The sequence below is a fragment of the Prunus persica genome, chromosome G8 (genome assembly GCF_000346465.2).
Source record: "Prunus persica cultivar Lovell chromosome G8, Prunus_persica_NCBIv2, whole genome shotgun sequence".
NCBI lineage: Eukaryota > Viridiplantae > Streptophyta > Magnoliopsida > Rosales > Rosaceae > Prunus > Prunus persica.
In genome coordinates, this window is record NC_034016.1 from 13,982,188 (window position 1) to 14,001,869 (window position 19,682).

At 37.8% G+C, this 19,682-nt stretch overlaps 3 protein-coding genes across 3 annotated transcripts; 1 reads left to right on the top strand and 2 right to left on the bottom strand.

Moving 5' to 3' along the window:
• LOC18768766 (allene oxide synthase 1, chloroplastic) lies at positions 1,577-3,565 on the bottom strand. The gene has a single exon (XM_007199926.2). The coding sequence runs from the start codon at positions 3,238-3,240 to the stop codon at positions 1,792-1,794; it is 1,449 nt and encodes a 482-aa protein (XP_007199988.1). The 5' UTR covers positions 3,241-3,565; the 3' UTR covers positions 1,577-1,791.
• On the bottom strand, positions 8,236-11,377 carry LOC18767959 (proteasome assembly chaperone 2). The gene is made up of 7 exons (XM_020553891.1): positions 11,177-11,377; positions 10,852-11,017; positions 10,709-10,767; positions 10,475-10,593; positions 9,723-9,963; positions 9,369-9,492; positions 8,236-8,547 (listed from the first exon to the last, which is right to left on the bottom strand). Exons 1-7 carry the CDS (start codon positions 11,234-11,236, stop codon positions 8,468-8,470), a joined length of 849 nt encoding a protein of 282 aa, XP_020409480.1. The 5' UTR covers positions 11,237-11,377; the 3' UTR covers positions 8,236-8,467.
• LOC18768095 (protein ACCELERATED CELL DEATH 6) lies at positions 14,863-17,564 on the top strand. The gene is made up of 3 exons (XM_020553890.1): positions 14,863-15,711; positions 15,819-16,360; positions 16,455-17,564. Exons 1-3 carry the CDS (start codon positions 14,997-14,999, stop codon positions 17,136-17,138), a joined length of 1,941 nt encoding a protein of 646 aa, XP_020409479.1. The 5' UTR covers positions 14,863-14,996; the 3' UTR covers positions 17,139-17,564.

Below are 19,682 nucleotides of genomic sequence, written 5' to 3' on the forward strand. Positions count from 1 at the left end.
GGCAAGAAAAGAACTTACTTGGGAGATATTCCTCACCCAAATTCACAATCGTTTGTTTTAGAAGTCAGTAACTTGAGGCGCAAGTTATCCACTCTAAAAATAAGTCTGCTAGAATTTGCATTGCTAGCAGTGGCACGCTCGCACACCAAAGAAAGCTGACTTGTCGACCAACAAGTGGTCTCCAAGCCAGTGGGGAACTTCACCCTTCCACATAAGGAGTTAACCGCGAAAACGGGTGAACAATTGGCAGGTCTGAATCTGTACTTATTGATAGCATCGTTAAAGACATTTCACTACGAGTATTGAATGATACGGGCAAGACTTTTATGTAGCAGATCACCCGGTTGGAATTAAGTCCCGTGTAGGACAAGTAAACTATCTTTTACGTCTTGGGGTAGAAGATATTCGTATGGTAGGGATATGGGGAATTGATGGAATAGGTGAGACAACAATTGCTAGAGCTGTTACAATTCAATTGCGCATGTGTTTGAAGGTTGTTGTTTCTTGGAAAATGTGAGAGAGGAATCAATGCAACATGGAGGCCTGGTTAAACTGCAAAACATTATTTTGTCTAAAATTCCAGGAGGGAAAGAATTGGAGGTGGCCACTGTTCATGAAGGAATCAATGTGATAAAGAAAAGGTTAAGCAAGAAGAGTTGTTGATGATGTGAACCAAGTAGACCAACTAAAGAAATTAGTTGGAAGGTGTGACTGGTTTGGTTTCGGCAGTAGAATTATCATAACGACAAGAGATACCTGCAGAACACTCAGCCTCCAAACACATTACAAGCAAAACATCATCACAAAATTTGCAGAAAATGAAATAAATATGCGCTTGCTTTAGGTTTAACACTGGCTTATAATCACAAGTGTGATTTTATATACATGTCGTCGGGACTAGGTTCCAAAAAAGAGTTTATGTAAAAGCAGTTTATATACATGTGATGGGGGTAGAGATTGGTTTCAATGTAATAATATGGTGTAGGGTCATATATCATGTGTCATTTTAGTTGAAAATTATAAGTTAGGAAATATGCTGCTGGGGGTTCGTGCCCTGGCTATAATTATTATTCTTCAAAATTATTATCAAATATAGTATATTTCTCAAATGGGTTAATGGCAATAGAAATTTTGAAAATGTTGGGAAATCCCTCCTTAATGGATGAGGCTCAGTGTTGGTAGTATGTCAATTCGATAATAAATTTAATTAGGAAAAGTTTATTGCAGGTTGTAAGCTAGCAAGTTAAGTTTTTATTATTCTAGGAATGTTTTAATTTCAGCCAGCTCATATGAGTAATGTTTTAATTCCAGCCAGCTCTCCATTACCTATTGTATGTAAAATCAAGAGAGTAAGTAGCTTAGCTATTGTGTTGTATTAATTGTATCCCATTATTTTACACAGTGGAAGAGCCTTGCAGTTGTTGTGCATGGATGTAGGCATAACCGAACCACATTAAAGTTGTGTCTCTCTCCATTATATACTTATTGCTCCCGGTAATGCTGTTGAACTTACAAAATTTTACTACTTCTGGTTTTTGCAGTTTCTCAGCTGCAATTCACATGAATGAAGTGTGCATAAATTGAATTCACCACTTTACATTGATTGATTTCTTTAAATACAAAGTTACTTACATTATACATAATACACTTCACTAAACAAACAAGTTAACAACACAAGCAAAAATAAATAAATTAGCAAGGTTTACAAGGAATAGTTTTTATTTTATAGGGTATATAGGATTAATTGAATCATTAAAAATAAATAAAATGAAAGTTTATGTTTGATCAAATTCATGAGGCTTTGGTCAATGATTTGAACGTCACGGATGAACCCAACAACACCGTGCCGGCATCGACGGTAAAAGTGTCATATCGAAGGAAAAACTCCACCAATATTAACCTGGAAATGAGCACCACCAAATCCTTTCCCGGGCACTGCTTATTCTCAGCCGTCGGATGATCATCCATCTGACGACCGTTGGACCAGTAAAGGTACTTCAGCAATTTCTCTCCCTCCCCCGCAAACCTATGGGCCACAAACTCCTCTGGGTTCTCAAAAACCTTGGGGTCCTTCCCAACAAAATTCTGATTTCCAAAGATCATCTCACCTTTCTTGATCTCAAATGTGGCATCGTGGCTTTGGATCACGATATCCTCCTTGGCCTTCCCGTACTGGTACGGTACAGGAGGCTCGATCCTCAAGGCTTCATAGACCACTGATTTAGTCAAAGTCATCTTCTCCAGCGCTGCAAAAGTGACTTTACCTTCGCTTTCTTTAAGAACGGCTCTGATTTCATTACGGAGCTCGCGGTGAAGCTCCTCTCCTCCTGACGCAACCCACTTGATCAAAGCAGGAAACAAAAGCTTCATGCCACCAAATGCGTTGAAGCCAGCCACGAACAGCAGATTGTGACAAGCTTCCTCACGTGAAAGTCCGAATTTACCCTCGGCCAAGTCCAAAGCCGAAGCGGCGGACTCGTAAAAGGCATCGTACAGCTTCTTGTAAGGGGATTTGACGAGAAAGGCAGGGTAGGAGAACGTGTGCAGCAAGAAATCTTCAGCAAGCGCTAGAAACTTTGGCAACCCAAACGTAATCTGAGGGGCAAGCTGTGGAAAGAGCCAAAGAGTGACCAGGCTGGGCCCTTTGGAGCCGAGCTTTGTGTTTGACGGGCTCTGACCACAAAACAGCTCAAAAGCGAAATTGAATGACATGTCGTCGCTCAGTGTGTTGAAGTATGCCTTGCCATCTTTGGAGAGTTGGGCTTCCAAGTTGAGAAACATGTCAGAGGTGGAGCTCTGGAAGAGGGGTATAAATTTGGTGTGCTGAGAAGCGAGTAGGGCTGCGAAGTAGCTCTTGAGAGTGGCGTGGTTGGGCTCCGAAGGGTCAAGATAAGCGCAGACGCGGTAGCCGCCGGTGTAGGCGGTGGAGGGCATGTAAGTGCCGTCCAAAACGTCGCGTCTCAAGACTTTGGTGGTGTCAAAGATGATTGGGAAGCTCTCGGCGTCGAGCAGAGCGATGACTTTAGGGTTCGAAGGGATGAGGATGCCGGGAGGCATGTTTGTGCGGAAGACTGTGGACTGGTATTTTTCTATTCTGGTTTTGAAGAAATCGTATCGGCCTTGGGTGTAGAAGTAGTCATAGCGATCTTTAATGTGTCCAAAAAATGGCCAGCCATAGTCTCCAGGGATTGGCTTCAATGGAAGGTTGTTTGGTGAAGAAGAAGAAGAAGAAGAAGACATGGTTTGATAATTGTGCTTTGGGACGGGGAAGAGGTGGGATTTTTGGAGGCAATGTGGGATGAGTTGTACGTGGCTTTGGGGTGCAGATGGAGAAAGTTAGGTTTAATAATTTTGTAGCTTATGGTCATATCGAAAATGTGGTTCCCTCATATATATAGACATAGGGTGGTACCCTGTTGTAGCGGCTAGGGGTAGAAAAGTATTTTTAAACAAATATTCTATAAAAGTTGCTACATGTGTTTTTACTTTTCAGCCTGGGTCCAATTGGGGTCTTTGTATCCCAGTTCCTCTTTGAACCAAGAAGGATGAGATTTGCAGCAGAGGGAAAATTAAACTAACGTGGAGTAATGAAATTGAAGAAGAAAATAGTAGAATAGTATTTTGTGCCCTTCGATCATCTAATTCATGTAGTAAAATATAATATGGTTTGGACCAGAAATCCAATCAGAATTAGAGAAGGGTATTTTGTCCCATCTTCTAATGACATCAAAACGCATATGGAACATGTGTTTAGTTTCTTATACAAACCTTGTATGGCTGCCGGGACACCAATGACTTTGTCTTTATTACAACACTTTCTTGCCTGAAGTTTTTTTTGAAGTTTTTTGTTTTTGTTTTTATACAAGTGATATTAGAGGAGGCGGAATTCAAACACAGGACCTCGATACAAAGATAACTGCTTTTAACAACTGGAGCTATAAATCTCTTGCTTATTCATTAATTAATTTTAAATAAAAATAATATCGATATAATAATTTGGTTGTACATAATTTGCACACAAAAGTTTTGTACACAGTCAATAAGGTTGGTTTGTTTTAATGTAAAAGAACTTTTCTTTTGTAAGCTAACATGTGATAGGGTAGAGTCTGTAATGTAATATATACAGTAGGGTCATATGCCCTGTGCCATTGAAGTTGAAATTAAAAGTTAGGAAATATGCTGCTGGGTTTCATGTCCTTGCTATAACAAAATTTATGTAAAATTATTATCAAATATAGTATTCATCATATAGGTTAAAATTGCAAAACCCACTAGTATAGTAGTTTAGAGTAATTGCTCCTTCAGAATAGGTCCTGGGTTCGAGTCCTAGCATCCGTGTAGTGTATGTGAGTTTAGTATGCTATTACCCCTCTCAATAGGAAATATATTTTTAAAAAAATTTGGTTAAATACGATATCAATTTTGAAAAGTGCAAAAGTGGTGCCACTGCACAGGGTTCTCGATTTTTAAAGGCCCCGAAATTTTTTTATGTGTATATTATATATATATATATATATATATATATATATATATATACTTGAGCGTGCATGACAATAACACAAGCGACTATTTGGTTGAGTTGGAAATCAACGCCTTGGTTTTAGTAGGCAAGTCGAGTTTGAGTCAGTATTGTATCATTTAGTATTGTATTTACATTTCTTCTCTTTTTGTTAACAAGAAAAAAAAACGAAAAACATGTTTAAAAAAAAAACAAAAATAAGGAAACACGCCAAAGAAGAGGAAAGCAATATATACAAGATTTTTCCAATCAATCAAAAAAAAAAATTAGTGTATGTTTTCACCCACTCAAAACAAAAACAAAAAAGTTAGTCCTCTTCTTCCTCTTCCTTTTTCTCAAATTGAAACATTAAAATTTTTGTAAATTTGATTTGTGATTGCCATTGCATGCTAATCGATGACGAATTTTATACATGGTAAAAAAAAAGTATTTTTAAACAAATATTCTATAAAAGTTGCTACATGGGTTTGTAATTTTCAGCCTGGGTCCAATTGGGGTCCTTGAACCCTAGTTCCTCTTTGAACCAAGAAGGATAAGATTTGCAGCAGAGGGAAAATTAACTAACGTGAAGTAATGAAATTGAAGAAGAAAATGGTAGAATAGTATTTTGTGCCCTTGTTCATCTAATTCATGTGGTTTTAGTTTAGTGCTAAAATAGACTACGGGTTGGACCAAAAATCCAAACAGAATTAGGGAAGGGTATTTTGTCCCATCTTCTAATGACATCAAAACGCATGGGACATGAACCTAGTACGGCTGCGAGTACACCAATGACTTTGTCTTTGCAACACGTTCTCCCCTAAAGTTTATTTTAAAGTTCTTATACAAGTGATATTAGGGTGGGCGGAATTCAAAAACAGGACGTCGGTATTAAGATAATCGGTTTTTAACAACTAGAATTATAAATCTCTTGCTTATTTATTGATTGATTTTAAATAAAAATAATATCGATAAAATAATTTGGTTGTACACAATCAATTGGGTTGGTTTGTTTTAATGTAAAAGGACTTTTCTTTTGTAAGCTAACATGTGATGGGTTAGAGTGTGTTAATGTAATAAATACAGCGCTAACCCAGCATCTTTTCAAAGTGTGGACATAAATATTATATCATAATATAATAATATTTATTTATGTAGCAGTATTATATATTTATATAATTATTTATTTTACAAACACAAAATGCACGTGCGAGAGAGGTCAAACTAGGTCATTTTTTAAACTGGACCTTGATATTTTGTCAATTTTGAGGCCTTGATATTTTGAATATGGGAAATTTAGGTTAAAATCTTGAAGGTTTTATTTATTTGTTGGCCGAATATCTTATTTATTGTAGCCTACATGGTTGAAGAAGAAATTAAGCGTAGGCAGCTGCCCACACTAGGCTCTATGTAGGTCGGCCAATGCATATACCCTGTGCCATTGAAGTTGAAATTAAAAGTTAGGAAATATGCTGCTGGGTTCATGTCCTTGCTATAACAAATTTTCTGTAAAATTATTATCAACTTGATCACATATTTTTTGACGTTTAATTTCAATTTCAATGACCCTTTTTTTCCGAACATATGTCCTCGTGGCTTAATGAAAGAGTCAGGAAATTGAATTTTTTTTTTTCAAACATATTTCCTGATTTTTCCTTTTACATATGTCCAAGTGGCTTAATGAAATTTCCTCGTGACTTTTTTTTTTTTGGGGACAATTTAGTATGTAAATAATATAAATTATACAGGCTCCAATATATTTATTATACAAGTTAAGTTACAATATAAATTTGAAGAGCATAACTTCTAAGACTAACTATATAAATGCGTGAACAACTTGATCACATCCTTGCGGCTTGAATGAGATTTTATACCTCTACCCATTCAAAGATACTCAACAAAAAACTAAAACCAGGGGAGAAAAAAAAACTCTAAACCAAGAGCCCGTCAAGCTGATTTGATGTCCAAAGAAATAAAAATAAAAAGACTTTTTGCTTTTTGCTTTTTGCTTTCGGAAATAAACAACAGCATTAGAGCTGAAAATTAATCACTAGTAAGTTGACAATGGTTTTTTTTTAATTTAAAAAATTTGTATACAAGCGAAATTCTATTTTAATCTAATCTAACTTGATTAAACCCATGTATGCATAAGTTGATAATATTTGTTGCACGCAAACTAAAAGGTATTATAAAGTTTTTCTATTTCTCATAAGTATAATGGGAGACTTTAGGTTTGAACGACTTTCCAATGAAGAAGTACGTTATGTATATGATATAATGAAAAGTGCCAATCTAAATCCTACAACTCTCTGTATTAAGATGTATATGTTATTAATTAACATGGATGACTAAAGATGTATATGTTATTATAATTAAAAATAAGACTAACGTGCATTAATTATAAATAAGCTTTACCCTATACGATTAAGATATATACGTTCTTCCTATTAAAAAAAAAAGAGGATATATGTGTTAACAAAAGATTTCGTTTACCTCCTCTACCTTATCTTTTCCTCGACACTAACTATAAAATAACAAAAAAGAATCAACTTTGGCGCATTTTATATCTGCATTGCCACAAACAAGTCAATTCCGAAAAATTCGGACGTAATTTAAAAAGGTCCATGTGAATCGTGATTTGTGAAAAATAAATGTGTATATAATGCCAAATTACGAATTAAAAATTGTTACCTAACCTGATTAGGGCATCAAATTAGGAATTATATTATCACTTCACACTCATGAATCATACCCAATAAAATGCTGTCATGCCCAAAAAAAAACATGGAAATCTCGTTTCGTAGATGTTTCAGACTTATTTTAGTGACAGAAAAACGTTTATGGGTAAAACTACTTCCTATGTAAGCACTCTCAAACAACCTCCTTAATTATTTTTCCTAGTTTAATCAAAGCGGTAGACAGGAGAGACAAGAAAGGCATAACAAAATTTAAAGCATATGATTCATGTGTTATTTCTCCCACCCTGTTTCTTCTCGCTTTCCCATTACTTTTCCTTTCCTCTCTTCAATTATGCCACTGATCTAACCATACCATATGCGCGCTTAATTGCATGGAGTATTGGTCTCTACTTCTTCAACGCATAGCATACTAAGAAGGGTAATGCCAAACCAAGATGAAGAGTGTTAGCGTCTATCGCACACGACATACTGAGCAATGAATGATTATGGGACTTACTATAAAGGCCACATTGATCAGCAACTCAGAATACGTTGATCGATTGACGCTAACACTCCTCCAACCTATATAGTTAATTTACAAAACCACTTTATCTCATGATATACAACACCTTGTGGAGCTCTTGACGCTAGCACTCTCCAACCTATATATTTATTTTATATAACCACTTTACCCCATGATGTACAAGAACAGGTGACCCGTCACGGTCAACGCATTTTACATTTTCACATATACGGAGAGTAGATTTAAGAAATGAACATCACATGCTAAAGTCGCTAGCAGAGTAAATAATTCTACGAAAAATAAGGATAGGAAAAGTATCATTGTAGAGAATTCTCCACTCCCTCCATCAACCAAACACTCAAAGCCTATCATTATGAATTGCTGACTAAGAGCCTTTGGTTTTAGGTGCAACTACTGTACCCTTTCAAGATCATAACATGACGGTAAACGTGACAGATACCCTGTTTTGTAAAAGCAAAGTCATCGCCTGTTGTTTAGCCTGCTTAATAAATAATCTACCAAGAAAAGAATTAGAGTATTCAAATCAAGAAGTTAATGTAATTGTCAACGACACAACGCAGAGCTGAAAATAATGGGGGAACCATAGCTGGATAGAAAATTTTTTGTATTTTCATATGAGTCTGAAGAATGTACATATTCAACTTCTCGACCCAATAAGTTCTCTTGATACATTTTCTCTTGTTACAAACAAAACTTCTGAAGGAACTCCATCCTTGCAGATCTTACCTCAGGTGAGAGGAATCCTGTCTAAAAGAGAGACATGTCTGCCGGTGGTCCATACAGAGTCTTCCAAGACAATGGAATAACCCATTTATCATTGCTGTTGCCTGCACAAACCATTAGTGAAGATGAGTATACCACTAACGTCAAGAAACTCAAGCTTCTAGGAAAAAAAATTGATCCAATGGAAAAAAAATTGGGGTTCGGAAAGGGGAAAATCAAGGATCTTTTTTAAATATTGGCTAAAGTTTACAACTTTTAATAATAGCCTGAATGCTTCTAATAAAACATTAAGCTATAAAATCGATAATTAAGAATGTGAACTCAGAATAATAACTGACGCATAATAGATGACGATTTAGGTAGCTGTGGTCACGCAAGGCAATTGCATCCTTGCCAAACCCTGCCTCAGGGTTTAATTTTAGTTCGTCGCCATCCTACATCCGATTTACAGTAGGGTAAATCATGCCCTTGGGTAACCATTCTTCTAGGACAAGCTAATGAATAATAAAATCTGACCAGTGAAGAGAATGATAAATAAAATATTGAGAATAAATAAAATATATATATATATATATATATATATATATATATATATATATATAGACAAAATCTCAACTTCCTGTCAGCACTCTGAATGTTGATCAGCACATGCTATGAAACATACATGTGCCACCAGCACACAAAAAGACACAATATCTATTTGTAAAGCATTACCGACCAAGAAATCAAGACTTAAAATGACACGCATTAAATTAAAATCACTACATTTTCTTTAAGGAATAAGAAAGTATTAAGATTAACACACATGCTAATCAAAGAGAACAGGCAAAACAAAAAATAAAGCTTATGGGAATGACAAGACTTCCTCAAACAAAATTCATTAAATAGTGAAATAGTTATAGCTATTCACTGAAGAGAAACTAACCCTGGAAGTTACTGGGACTCAAGTCCAGAAGTTTGCATGTTGCCTCAGCCAAATGGAAAGCATCAGGTATGTTGTCCCCTTCTGAGCAGTAGCAAAATAAGCATGTGACCTTCAATCCTTTGGCCTGATTCAATAAGAGAAACCATAGGATAAATAAAATAGAAAATTTCCTCGTAATTCATGGTTTACACATTTGGGCGAGAGAGATTGAAACGGAAATGATTGCAACCAGTTGGCATGAACACAATTATTGCAAAACATAAATAGGGTGTTCGCCAAGGGGAACCCCCCATGTTTGGGAACAACTGTCCACGTCCACTTATTGCAGTCTTGGGTATGCATTGCAAAGAATACCTTGAGACAAGAAAAGAGTGCGGCAAAAGGCAAGCTCGGGTAGTAATATTCTTCTTCTTCTAGTTCACCTTCAAAGGGCAAGATGCTCTCTGGTATGGCATTGCCTTCAGCTAATGCGCTGAGATACTTCCAAGCCTTCTGAGTGGGTTTATATTCCTGCAGTTTTTTCCACCCAAGCTGTTCACAGTAATCATCTGTTCCATCTGAATTGGTGCTAGACAGGTAAAGCGTCTGCAAACCACTGGAATGTCGCCAAAAGATAAATCAGCATTTCAAAAAAGCACATAAAACAACAGGCCATCCAGCTCCCCAACCACATCATTGTACGAACAATAGAGTTCAAAAGCATATAATTATCTTTTATGACTAGTTATGCATGTTTGAAGAATGGAGATGCTTAGTTTCCACATCAGTTCAAGATGTTTGTAGTTTAACAATCTTAAGAGATGTTTCAATATTTGTCATTCCCTTCCTCTGGAATATTTAGACTTACTAAAATCAAGTACTTAGCTTATTAGGTTGAGAGTTTGGCCTAAATACTTTTCATCCAATCAGCTACATTCCTATATAAACGCACTTCCCCAGTTGATGCATTCGAAGTATTAAGGAATTTTTTTAAACTAGGTGCATGAAATGCTTACTTGCCAGGGCACTTGTCTGAGCTGACCGAATAACTTACTCATAGCCATTAAACGAAAAAACTTCAAAAATTTTAAAAAGCTAACAGAAAACGAGAACCCTGCTCATTATACCTTGACATATCAACTCTCTGCCACCTCCCAAAATCTAAGCTTGAGAGCACGACAACATGCTTCTTTCCACTAGCAGCAACATAATCAGCCAATTTTTTAGCAAATTCAATCATCCTTCCCTGTTTAGAATTACCATTTTTTTAAAACCGTTGAGATTCAAAAGCACAGCACTACAACAAGAAAGATGAAAGGACCGAAACAATCCCAAATGTGTAGCAAAAGGTTCAAGCGTACCTTAACAACAGGAGACCTTTGTTGGATTAAAGTCATTGCATTAGCAGACGAATCATAAGCTGCAAACCCAAATATGAATTCATTTAAAAAACAGAATTTTCTTTTTAAAGCTAAATAAGAAAGAGAAGTAAGAGAGTGAAGACCTTCAAGAGGGAGAGCAAGCTCGCCATTTGGAACAGGCCCATATGCGTCGTTGCCAACGCATGGAAGCACATAGGGAGTATCCAAATACCCAATTCTCTCAGCTCTCGTTGACGCAACTAAGAGGTCTACTGCAAGCTGCCCCACATTTCCAATAGACAAAGCCGGCTGCATTCCATAAAGATTCAAATTTTCAAATTTTCCTAGACTTTCTAAGCAACCAAACAGAGCTCAACCGTCCCGGAAAAAAAAAAAAAAAAAACTCCTAGCTAAACATTAATTAAAAAATTAGAAAGAACAGCCACTGCCCTAGAAAATTGAACTGACCAGGATCAGAGTGGAAGAGTCGCCGTTGACGCGTTTGCCTTGTTCAGGAACGAATTCCATTGCCGAGCAAAGCAGGAAATTGCTGAAATGTATGATCGGTGAGCCGGTCACTCTGAATGTGAGGGAGGTTGTTCAAGCTGAAGAAGAGGAGGAAACTTTTTGGGGAAGAAAATATGTGTGGGCCGATTCTGGGCTCCGTTAGTCCTAGTTTTGGGGCCTTGGCTAAATTGGGCCAACTAAAAGTCTAACACCACATAATGATCGTAACAAAAAAACTATTGTAATGCGAGAAAAGCTTCATGATAATTATTTCTGAAAGAAGGTTGTGCACAAGAATTTTTCTTTACAAGGGTGTTATGGGATTCTAATTAATTGAGTTTTCTTAGGGCCTATTTGTTTCGCGGAATGTTTTTTTGGGTATAGAGAAAATGGGACTCATTCATTTGACAAGTAGTTGTTTATTAAAGGATATAAGTTTTGTATTGAAAATGACAAAAATGTATCAATAGCGTGTTGATATGTTTTATTAGTGACATGTTGTTGTGGCCCAAAAATTTAGGGTTGAGCTCAAATAAATTTTCGGCCCAACGCAATGCCTTATTAAGAAAAGACTCGATTTGAAGCACGCGAAAGTTCGTCATTCACGCTTGCACGAGCTACGACCACGTGTCATGCCAAATAAATATGCAATCCGTCACGCTAAGAATCAAAATAAGCCTACAAAAGGCACTGACTCTACAAGCTCATGCCAATTATCCCATCAAGCATCACATCCCTTTTTAAAGGATACAAAATTCAAGCACGCCAAGCGACATGCAATACCAAGCGAAAAATCATTATTACTACACCTAACCACGCTACAAGTTTAAGTGGGCCCAAGCCACGAAAACTCCCGGGGCTTGCTTAAGTGAGTTGTGATATAGATGGTAACGAGCTTTCATGAGGCCCATTGATGAGCCGAGAAATGGGAGTTTTGGTTTGCTTGGGAGCCCCAAAACTCAAGCCCATTTCTTGAGCCCAAATATGTGGGTAAGCATAAAAGAGAGAAATAGCCCAATACTTTAGAAAAAATTAGCTCATCATCTCAATAAAAATGGTCCATCACTTAAGAGGTTGGCCCATTCCCTTAAATGTACTAACACATCACTTTAGGAATGCCCAAATAGCCCAAGTGGTTTAGAAAATATCCAAAAAATCCCTAGCACATGGTTTGAAATGAAACCACGATAGAAAACTAGGAGATGTTTGTACACTCAGGAAGCTGGGAGACTCCAGCACATGGCCAAAGACAAACCTAATGCAAGCCATCAGGAAAACCAAGGGATGTTTAAGCAAAACACCCTTCAAACCAGCATACATACCCATTTCTTTCACCCCACCAGATCTTGCCATGAAGTAAGGGAGGAAAGAAGGAAAAATAAGAAATCACCACTGATAAGCCTAGAGCTCCCAAAACCCTGTTTTTGGTGCGATTGGGCAGAGGAGAATTTCACAAAATGGGATGAATCGAAGAGAGAGAAGAGAAATGAAAGGAGAGACTTGGCAAAATTGAAGAGAACCCATTAGGGTTTCTTGGGAAGGAGGAGCTTCCAACGACTATAAAAGGAGGTACCTCCTACCCATTAAACTCAACTAGAGCAGTCGAGCAAGCTTATTCTCTAACTGCTAACATCAAGCCTAAGTGCCTCACCTTCTATCTCCTTTTTCTTTATCCTAAGCAACACACATCTAGGGACCAGGCTTTATCTCTCCTCCCAGAAGCCTCTACAATTTTGAGCCATATTCATCCATCTTCTCCCATTTTCTCTTCTGTTAAAACACTCCATAGATTGACAGACTTTTCGTCAAGCTACCGGAAACTACTCAACACATCCATCATACCCCCATCTCTCTCCCTCTTCAACAAACCCTCTTAGAATCCATTCCCGTTTGTCTTAAAACCCCTGTTTCTCATAGGAATTCACAGCCCTCTCTTTGTTTATACTGAACTCATGATTGTTTTGCTCCCATGCCATAAGCCTTTCATGCCAAGCTAAGATTCTACCTGCAAGCACTAAGAATTTATCTGTACGCAGCCAATATTTTTGTTGGTGAAGGTAACCGAGATGCTTCATAAGGCTTCACTATCCTTTCGAAGCATTCTTGGGGCCTGATTCTTGAACTTAAGCATAGGGGGTAATTTCACTTGTTTCTCTTTTCGGCAGCCCAAGCCCATTCGTCAGGCTGCTGGAATAAAAAGACCCCTACATATGTTATCGGTACATATTGGTAGTCCATCCTTTACGTTCTTTTGAGAGAAACTCTTTCAACCGACACCTTAAAACTATGCCAAGTTGCTAGAAGTTCTTCTAACAGGGTTAGCAAGACTTACCCAACCTTCATCTTAAGATCTCTTCTTCTATAGAAACGCCACATTTTAAATTTCCCATATTATAGTTTAGGTGATTGAATTGTATACACGATTTGGTTTCTATTTGTTTTTAGTTTACAATAAGTCCAACACATATTAATGTTCACTCTTAAAGCTGCATCTTCTCCTATTTGTCCCTAAAAAACCAATTTTTATCAGGACCAATAGTTGAGTTAAATAAAAACGAAATAACATGAGACTCTTTAAAACTTGTTCATGGGTTGAAGGCCAAGACAAAAGAACAGGAACATGTCTTTTTTTTTTCTCCATATCTGATCAACCAGAGAGAGAGAGAGAGAGAGTCTGGCACGTGCAAAACACCACTAGGCGGAAACTAGGGCTGACAATGGGTCGTGTCATGTCGGGTTCGTGTCTTGTCGGGATAATAAACGTGTCAAGAATGCTCAATCCGAACCCAACCCATTTAATAAATGTGTTGTGTCGGGTTCGGGTCGTCTTTTATCGTGCGGGTTTCGAGTCGTGTAACGGGTTCATAAATAATAACATGCATGTTACAAAAATCAAAACTGAAAAAATTTAAATAAAAAAACGGAGAGAGGAGAGAAAATATAAGGAAAAGAAAGAAAAAAAAGATAGAGAGAGGAGGAGAGAAGAGAGAAGGAAAAGATAAAAAATAGAGAGAGAGAGAGAGAGAGAGAGAGAGAGAGAGAGAGAGAGAAGGAAATAAATTTTCTTTTTTTTTTAAAAAAAAGAAAGGAGAGAAAACTAAAGGAAGGAAAAGAAAGAAAAAAGAGAGAGAGAGGAGAGAAAACTAAAGAGAAGGAAAAGAAAGAGAAAAAAAAAAAAAGGAGAGAAGAGAGAAGGAAAAGAAAGAAAAAAAGAGAGGAGAAGATAGACGGAAAAGAAAGAAAAAGAAACATTATAAATATCAAAAGGCATAGTATATAATTACAAAGTTGTATGTAGCATGGTGGATAAGGTGTTAGAGAGGAATGAGGGTGATGGGGGTTCGAAACCCCTTGTGTGTGTTTTGAAGTCTCCATTTCTCTTCATTTTTCCGCACGCGAGTTTCAAATCTCTATTTCTCTTTATTTTTCCGTGTTTTCCGTACGAGTTTCGAGTCGTGTGTAACGGGTCGTGTAGGAAATTATCACCCCTAGAGGAAACAGAGTGGGCACAAACGTTTTGGGTAAAGCAGAATTGGACTCAATTATTGGATGAGAATCCCTGACTTCTTCATGGTTGAACAAGACCTTGGCCGTTGACTCCTGAAATATGAACTCCCCAATTCTTATTATATTGTTCATAGAAAAAACAGAGTCTTCTTCTTCATCAGTAGTAGTAGGTTGCAGGTCCTTGTTTCCACTTTGTTCTCCCATCTTCCTCCTTAGCTTGTAAGTTTCTTCTCTTGGGTTTTAGTTTTAGATTCACACAATTAATTGGTAAACAATGGCTGCTTCAAGTTCAACAGAAGATACTGAAATGGCGGTGGCTATGGAGGAGATTGCTCGTGAGCACGACGCAGGGGATATCGAGTCTGCTAAGCACTCTGAGAACTGGAACTCCACGAACGAGGATGAAATTAGTATTGACAAATGCATGGACCCTGAAATATACAGCTACACAACCTCTAAAGAAGAACTGCAGATGGAATTGCTCCAAGTAAGCCCCCTTGGCAACACCCTGGTTCACTTCGCCGCGAGTGTAGGCGACGCTGCCCGTGTCGAACGGCTGCGCTACCAATCACCGGAGCTCATCCTAACGAAAAACAACGACGGAAACCTCCCGCTGCACTTAGCAGCATCCGTAGGGAACCGGTCCACAGTCCTTTCTCTTGTAGAATTTCCTCAAACTGATATGCTGAGGGAAAAGAATAACAGAGGGAACACGGCGCTGCACGTGGCCATGGAAAATGGGCACATAGAGGTGGCTAAGTTGTTGATTTTAATAGATGGATCGATGTGGTATTCTCCAAATATGCACAACAAGACTCCCATTTCCATTGCTGCTGAAGCTGGAAATCATGAGCTCGTTAATTTAATGCTCTACCGCTATCAAGATCAGCCCGTAGGCACTGAACCAGATGGCTCCAGCTACTATCTTTTTAAGAACCGGTGGGAAGGGAACTCGGTTCTTCGAGCTGCCATCTTAGGAAGGAATAAGGGTACATAATTTCTTTCTGCCACTAAATTTTAAGCATCATTTTTGGTTGACATTTTAATCAAATACAATCTTTTTGGTTGCCATTATATTTTTTGTAAATTCTTATAGGTGTCTTTGATGCAATACTTTTGGACACTGATCCGTCTTTGATCAACTCATCGGATGAAGAGGGGATGACTGCTCATACACTTGCAGCACATATAGGTGACACTGAAGCTGCAGACAAGTTGTTAAGCTTATGTCCTGATGGCCCATACAAGCAGGACAAAAACGGCTTCACACCGGCACATTTGGCCTCCAGAAAAGGCCACGTCAGGATTGTCGAAATGTATCTTAATCGTTGCCCGCCATCAAGGTACTTGCTCGACGGTAACAGATGGAACATTCTACATGTGGCAGTTTGGCATCGAAGAGACAACATGGTAAAATATTTGCTCAAAAGGCGAGAGCTTGAAGGGCTTATCAATCAGAAAGATCGCTTTGGAAACACACCTCTGCATTTAGCAGTTCGGCAAGGGTATCCAAAGACTGTCAGCATTTTGGCATCGGATAAGAGGGTTAACTTAAGCATTAGGAACCATGAACGCCATACGGCAATGGAGATTGCACGAATGTCGTTGATGGGTGAAAAGATCTTGTTTCTTCGAAGGGTACTTACTTTTCTCAACACATTTTATTGCCTTGACATTTCAACTCTCCTTACAAAGGAGCGGGTCATGAACTGCAATTTTTCTCTCCTTGCAGCCTCTAACAGTTATGGCCTTGACATTAGCTGATGCTTCACGATCTCAAGAGAGGATTATTGCCAAAGTAAAGCCGGCGAGAGTTAATTATTTTAAGAACACTAAGAAAACTGGAGAATTTCATTCTGGGGCCACTGAGGATGCTGACAGCCACAGACAGACTGTCAACAATCTCTTGTTGGTGTCGACACTCGTTGCCACGGTAACCTTTGCTGCTGGCTTCACAGTGCCAGGTGGATATAAGAACTCTGGACGTGATGAAGGCATGGCAACTTTGGTTACAGATTGGCCATTCAAAACATTTCTGATATGCAACACCATAGCAATGTATAGCTCAATCACTGGTGCAATTTCCCTTCTTTGGGCACAAACAGGTGATATGAGTTATGCTTCTGCAAGATTCGGATTGCCAATATTAGGGGTAGCTCTCTCAATGATGTTCATGGCGTTCATGGCTGGTGTTGCACTAGTAACAAGTAACCTTATTTGGCTTTCGATCTTCGTTGCCATTACGGGTTCAATCTTTCTCGTCATCATTTCAGCTCTGCTTGTTCCACTAATAGTCCCAATTTCTTCTAAGAATCGCATTACACGGTTCATCTTGTACTGTATCTTCCGTTTGTTGTTGAGCGTAACTAGATATGATGATGATGATGACGATGACGGGGTTCACATTGTTAGTTGACATGGGGAGAAGAATAGCTTTTGGATTCTCAAACATTCTCAATCAAAGCTATGGTGAGTTATGTTCAAGATGGCGTGCTACCGGCCGCCTCTAATTTCTTGCCTCTTCCTCCCATTCTATATTTATTTCTAGACTTCTCTTCATATGTTCTCCTAGTTCCACAGCCTCTCTGTTGCTAGAAATTTATCTCCTACGCCGCCATTAGAAATACTCCTTAAAAGCATTAGAAGTTGACATATATAGAAGTTAACATACCCTTTGTACTGTGATACTGTTAATTACTGCAATGAGTTCAAATATCTTCTACTGCTCTTACAAAATAGAGCAATTTGTGTAATAGAATTAGAGAGAGAATGCATGTCTCTCCTCTCATATTGAATATTAAGGGAAGTCTAGTGGTGCCAAACCACCCTCTGCATCCCCTGTTTTTTTGCCCTGTTTTTCTTTCTTTTGCATTTCATTGTTGAGCTTGCTAGATTTGAGCAGCTAACCTCACATCTAGATTAATTCTTTGTTTACTGAAATCATGAAATTTCGGCTTGGAGATCTACAATGTTTGAAACATCACAAATTTCTCTTCTTCTTCTTTTTTATGAACAAGGGAGGGAAATTTCTCATTAATTTAGGGTGTTCGTATAGGCATGCATGAAGATTTGATGATCCACCAAATATTTTGGCCTTCCAAAAAGAGATTATTTTGCTCGTTGCCCTTACCCAGGAAAAAATATCCTCAACCATCTTTCTAGCTTCTGCTGCATACCTACAAGTGTCATCCTGGTATCTGTTTCTTCAACAAAAACATTACTAGCAAACTAACATTCAGCCCCTTCAAAATCCAAACCACAGAGAATTAGAGAAAACTAACGTCATGTAACAGTACCAAAATTTTCAAAGCGAAACCTTAAAAGATACGTTCCAAGAGCCGCCATATACATATAAAATAAGTGCATATACATGTCAATACGTTTTACTATTAACATGCTGTTGTCGACATATTGACATCTTGAAACTATGCCAAGTTGCTAGGATTTCTAAGGCCATTGCATGGAAACCATCAAAAAGCGGATTGTTAGCTGGAATTATCAAGCCATCAACGCTTCTCATAAGATCCCTTCTATATACTTCATCATTTGTTTCTACTTCTTTTTGGTTTACGATCTGTCCAACTTAAAAGTCCTTGGACACATACTAACATTGACTCTTGAAGCTGTATCCTCCTCTATTTTTCCCTAAAAACGTCGTTTCCATTTTCGATTGCCTTTTTCCGACGACAATCTTAGTTTGGCTTCGACATTTTTGGACTGGTTTGCCTTTGACTTTAAGTCATCATGCCATGCTATGTAGCACCACTCAAGCACAATCCCAGACAAATGGTGGCGCGCATGCCATGTATCACAAAAAACGTTCCCATGATCATGAAGGTTTAAAATCCTTTTTCTGAATTTAGCAAGAGGTGATATGAACAATAAGAAACCATTACAACATGTTGTTAATATGAACAATAAAACAGAAGAATTTCAAGAAAACAACTCTTAAAATAAACTCGCAAGGAAATTTTTCGGTTGATACTCAGATTCCGAATAATCTTTTTTTAAGTCTATATTAGCCAAGCTTACGAAACTTCGAAATGGGTTAAAATTCAAAAATACATTTTCGTGGCCTATATTTTCTTGTCAGTTAGGACGACTCATCATCTACGTACACGGTACACCAATTATTTGTATGTATCAACCAATTGTATAGGTCGACAAAGACAATGCTACTAGTTTTGGCAGTGACAGCTTGTTAGACTTTAGAGCCCAGGAATTAATTGTCATAAACCTGTCCATTAATGTTAAGATTAATCAACAAGCCCTACACTATTTTTTTTCTTCAGATATGTTGCGAGAAGATAGAAGACTTTGATTTCTGACCTCTAGTTTAGACTTAGTTTAGGTGTGATGTGAAATGGAACATGCGTGCCTACCTCCTTGACCAAGAGAGCAAGACCTATTTTCTATGTGTAGTTATCTCTAAGCAATTGAATTTCCTTGGAGTGGCTAAGGTGACATGATGATCAAGGTTTAGTGGGATTTTATGCCCGTACATGAGTTTTATAACTGTAGCGGACTTCATGTCTTTTTCTATATTAATGAAACTTGTTTCTGGCAAAAAAAAAAATATCATCGAGGTCGGAATAAGATCAATGACGACTTTTCTAGTATTGTATTGTTTGTAGAAACAGTCATCATCAATTCTTGCCCAGCTGGTTCTACACCTTGGTTTTTAATTATGTTTTTCTTATGTAACCCTACTGGTGCAGATTTATAATATTTCATTCCGTAAAAAACCGAGGCAACAAGTTGATATGTTCATCGTTTCACAAACGTGTTTGATGATTTGGAGGCAACCCCAGATTAATAAAATAGTTATGGAAGATCTTCCTGAATTCTGCAAATTACTGTGACTTGACTTCCATGGCTAATTTAATCGTACGTGTAGTTTACAAGACAATATAAAAAAGAAAAAAGGGTATATAAAGTATATATAAAGCTTGGATGAACA